This window comes from Priapulus caudatus, unplaced genomic scaffold (assembly GCF_000485595.1).
Source record: "Priapulus caudatus unplaced genomic scaffold, Priapulus_caudatus-5.0.1 Scaffold488, whole genome shotgun sequence".
NCBI lineage: Eukaryota > Metazoa > Priapulida > Priapulimorpha > Priapulimorphida > Priapulidae > Priapulus > Priapulus caudatus.
The window spans coordinates 150,135-154,754 of record NW_014577549.1 but is presented as its reverse complement, the minus strand read 5'-3'; the positions used below and the strand labels follow the sequence as shown (position 1 = coordinate 154,754).

At 40.6% G+C, this 4,620-nt stretch overlaps 1 protein-coding gene across 1 annotated transcript in view; it reads left to right on the top strand.

Annotated features, from left to right (window-relative positions):
• LOC106810945 (obg-like ATPase 1) overlaps positions 1 to 4,402 on the top strand; it is an 11,426-nt gene extending 7,024 nt beyond the window's left edge. The window contains exons 7-11 of the mRNA XM_014814427.1: positions 579 to 678; positions 1,009 to 1,149; positions 2,479 to 2,575; positions 2,820 to 2,942; positions 3,478 to 4,402. Of these exons, the coding sequence (XP_014669913.1) occupies positions 579 to 678; positions 1,009 to 1,149; positions 2,479 to 2,575; positions 2,820 to 2,942; positions 3,478 to 3,591 (575 nt within the window). The 3' untranslated portion in view covers positions 3,592 to 4,402. The remainder of the gene's footprint in view (positions 1 to 578; positions 679 to 1,008; positions 1,150 to 2,478; positions 2,576 to 2,819; positions 2,943 to 3,477) is intronic.
• Positions 4,403 to 4,620: the final 218 nt, after the last annotated feature.

Below are 4,620 nucleotides of genomic sequence, written 5' to 3'. Positions count from 1 at the left end.
GATAAATTTTTGCATTCTAGACATCAAAATTACTGCTCAGATGCTCTCAGAAGGCACTAATTAAAAAAAAAAATCTTGGGTGAGGTCCCCAACGAGGTCCCCCAAACCCCCCAAAGTGTCCTTCGACAGCTTTTTAAAACACCAGAAAAAGTAAGCAGGAAAAAGTGCCCTTTATTTCTTCCTGGACACCCCCTTTTCAAAAATCCTGGATCCGCCCCTGTAGTATCAGTGTTGCATGTTCTTAGTTAATTATACCATCATCCCTAGCCAAACAGCTCATCTCTATCACACCATATAAGGTGGTTCTCTCAAGATCATTCTATCCGATGTGCATTTGCTTAGTATCTCCCTCCATTTTCCATCTCCAGGAATCGCGTGGGAGCCCTGTGTTTTACCTGTGTTTTACCTGTGTTTTACCTGTGTTCAGCATGTGTTCTGCCTGTGTTCAGCCTGTGTTTTACCTGTACATGTGTTCTGCCTGTGGTACCTGTGGTAGACACTATTATTGTGGATCTGCTTGTGATCGCGATTTAGATTGGATGCGTGATTGGATGATCAGATATGTTGCTGTACATTGTAGATTGAAGTGCTCAACCAGCATCTGTTTTTGACTGCCAAACCTGTCATCTATCTTGTCAATCTATCAGAGCGAGATTACATCAGGAAGAAGAACAAATGGTGAGCAAGTGAATCCGATCTATGTTCAGGTATCATGATGCAAATATATTCATCTTTGTTTTTAACTGCCAAGTTAGCATGACACATTTGCGAGTGATTTAGCAAAACATGCATCAGACAAAAACTTACAGGAGGTTGCAAATTGTTTCTGGAGTTGCTATGCTAACTATTAGTTTCCATGCTAACTATTAGTTTTCATGCTAACTATTAATTTCCATGTTAACTGTTATAGTTTCCATGTGAACTGATAGTTCTCATGCTAACTGTTAGTTTCCATGCTAACTGTTAGTTTCCATGCTAACTGTTAGTTCTCTAACTTTTTTTTGACAGGCTTTTGAAAATCAAGGAGTGGGTTGACAAGAATGACCCTGGTGCCATGATTATCCCATTTAGCGGTGCGTTGGAGACAAAGCTCCTGGAGATGGCAGATGAGGAGAGGGCCCCCTACCTGAAGGAGGCAGGATGTACCAGGTGAGTGTGTGCCCACATGGACAATATTATGTTGTTTGTGCACCCACGCGAAGAGTGATAGATTGCGTGTGTGCTCACACAAACAATATTAAGTTGTTTGTGCACCCACGCGAAGAGTGATAGATTGCATGTGTGCTCACACAAACAGTTTTGCGTTGTTTAATTGCGCACCCATGTAAACAGTGATATCTCATTTTTGTACACCCTCCATGAGTGTCATGTTATCATATCTACTCGAGCATTGTTTATGTCTTTTCAGAAGAAGTTTTTTATTCAGAGATTTCCCATCTGATAGAAGCACGAATAGCATGCGTCGTAGAATTAGGGTTGTACTAACTTCTGTGAAACACTATGTTTAGTACTGGTTCCATGGTAGTGGATGTATGCTGGACAAACTCTGGAGTTGTGATTAATTACAACAGACGATAATTCACTGAAATATTTATTAGTGTTATTCTATACACTGCACTCTACATATGCTTCTGTGCTTGTTCAGCCTCGTTTACAGGAGTTGGGGACAGAAAATTTCCTGCAGATAGTCAGCATGAGAAATATTTATTATTTATTATTATTTATTTATTAATTTAAAGGCGGTACATTGGTAAAAGATGCTTACAAGCTCATCTCCGTCAGTGTAGTGAAAAAGCAGTTCTTAATTAAAAGTGCTAGTATAACAATTAACTGACAAGCAATAACACTAGGGCAGTTATAGGTACTCTAAGTGTATGTACTTTTATTAAAATTAAATCGCGCACTCTATATTATAACATTGTACAAGGCGATTGAGTTCCCTTGTCCAGTTTGTCCTCTTTTTTGAAGATTGGCACAATCTCTGCTTTTTTAATTCTGTGGAGAAAACAGATTTCTGTTAGGCAGGTATTAAATAGTGTAGCCAGAGGTTGGGCAATGTGCGCATGCTCAGCTACCAGCTCTGCGAAGGTTGGCTTGATGTGGTCGAGCCCAGCAGCCTTATTGGGTTCCAGTGTTTGCATGGCTTTTGTAATTTCTTCTCAAGTGACGGGCCTAAAGCTAAAATTTGAGCTGGGCTTGGCTTGTATAGCCGAAACACTTGCTGTGAGTGTTTGTTTTTTGCCAATGTTGTTTCCTATGCTAGCTGCGAGGTTGGTGTAATGAGTGTTGAAAATTTCTGCAACTTTATTTTGATCTGTGACTAGATTGCCGTTTTCCTCCTAGATAACTTCGCATAGCCATGCTTGTGGTTTCTCAGATATTAGTGACTTTATTGTCTTCCAGAACGGCTTGTTGGTAGAAGCATGGCAGCTAGGGTGAATTGCAGTGAGGTTGAGACAATGTCGTTCTGAATTGCAGCGCCTTGGACAAGATCATTACACATGGCTACAAGCAATTGCAGCTGCAGTACTTCTTTACCACGGGCCCGGATGAGGTGAAAGCTTGGACCATCATGGTATGATTGAGTCAAATAGTGATATATTGCCGACAGCAGGTGTAAATTATTACCCTACGTATAATTGTGCTTGATAATACATAATGCAGAGATATATGCTCACTTCTGGGCGTGAATATGAGGTATTTACTAATTCTCTTCTGCTACCCATCGGGACAATTTAGGTCGGTGGAATATGGTGCAAAGTTTAATGAAACGTGACGAAAATTATACACCAAAGGTGGACGGTTGTTAATTTTTGTAGAAAAACACAAAGGCTCCCCAGGCAGCTGGGCGAATTCACACAGACTTCGAGAAGGGCTTTATCATGGCAGAAGTGATGAAGTTCAATGACTTCAAGGAGGAAGGGACGGAGGCAGCGGCGAAGGTAATTATATCCACCTCTGTGATCAGGCACATATGATGTAAACACCCTATTATTTACATAGCATTGCTATTTTTCTTAGTTCTGTCACAGTTCTGGTGATTTTAAGCTGTTACTTAATTAGCTTACCATCATAAATAATTTGTATAATCTCAGTGGCTTTTTTCGTGTGATGCATTTGTGAAAGTTTAAAGCATTTATTACTGGTTTCTGATAAACCATGAACTATGGAATTGGCAAAATGAAAACGTTGGTTCTTTGGCCGTAAAGTTGGAAATGGTGATTTACATTCACCTGTGAAGTGGTTGTGTTTTGAACATTATATTACACGACGTGTATCGGACACAAATTATCTTGCGGCTATATTAGAACAGTGCATATTGCACAATATATATTATACACTATGTATTGCGTACTTTCACTTACATTTTGTTTCTTGCACAATTCCTATTGTCACTCACTGTTATGGTCAGCTGAGTGACATGAGACATGGCTTCGAAATATCGATAGTGAGAGAGAGTATGCTTTGATTTGACAGGCAGCAGGCAAGTACAGGCAGCAGGGCAGAAACTACATCGTAGATGATGGAGACATCATTCTCTTCAAGTTTAACGCAGGTGCTGGCTTGTCAGATAAGAAGAAGGTGAAGTGAGGCATGCAGGGGACGTGCAGATCTTCTCTCCTGGTTGAACTGTATCGAGCGGTGGCACGGTGTATTGTGTGCGCCAGGTCATAACCGACGCGTGTCTGCATGGGCGTGTGACCACTCCTGCCTTCATCGTCCTTGGTGTGTCATAGATGTCTGAGTGAGTGTTGATGGCAAGATGTGCGGTTTGAATCTTTGTTACGATACCACCGTGGCGTAAGCGAGAGAACAGGTACATGCAACATGGGAGTGACTTCGTCCTGCATCCATAAAAACGTCATAAATGTGATTTACTTAGTGACAGTGCCACGGGTTTGCAACCAAAACTCGTGTGATTTTTTGTAGCTCTCGTACTACGCCCTAGAATTTTTATCAACAGGGAATATGGAAGATGTTCGTTCTCTTGTTCAATGTGCTGTCTGTCAAACTTGATTCTTCACTAGCGAAACCGTGTTTGAAATTAGCAATGAAATTCGGGAATAGCTTAGGAAGGGATGAGGGATTTGTTTTCATGAAACCATATGACCTCATTTTCCCTCCAAGAATTGGTTCCTTGCTCGTGCATCGATTGATAGTCTAGCCACTTGTTGAGTTTGTATTTTATTATTTGGATTAGTTGAACATGATTATGCATAACATCTGCGTGTGACTGGCAGTAGTTTTTCCACATGCTTCATGATTAGTGCTGCTTAGGCATTTTTATGGCATCAGTGTGACAATGACGCAACTTGATGGTTTCACACCAGCAGGGAACATACGTGGGCGTGTGAAACTTCTCGAAATAAAAGTAAAAGATTTAATGACGTGTATTTATTAATTTTTGTGTTTCACGTTTCGTTTTTGGTGTGGTGGCATATGGTTAGGGCTGCCAAGAGGCCAGGTTAACCCCTGGTCAAGAGATGATATGGACAGGATAAGGTGTCCCCATAGTCTAACAATATAATAATAATATTGTTAGTCTATGGTATCACTAATCAAATTTAAATCAGTCACTAGGTGTATCTAATGTCTAACTATCTGTATGTCCAGCTGTTA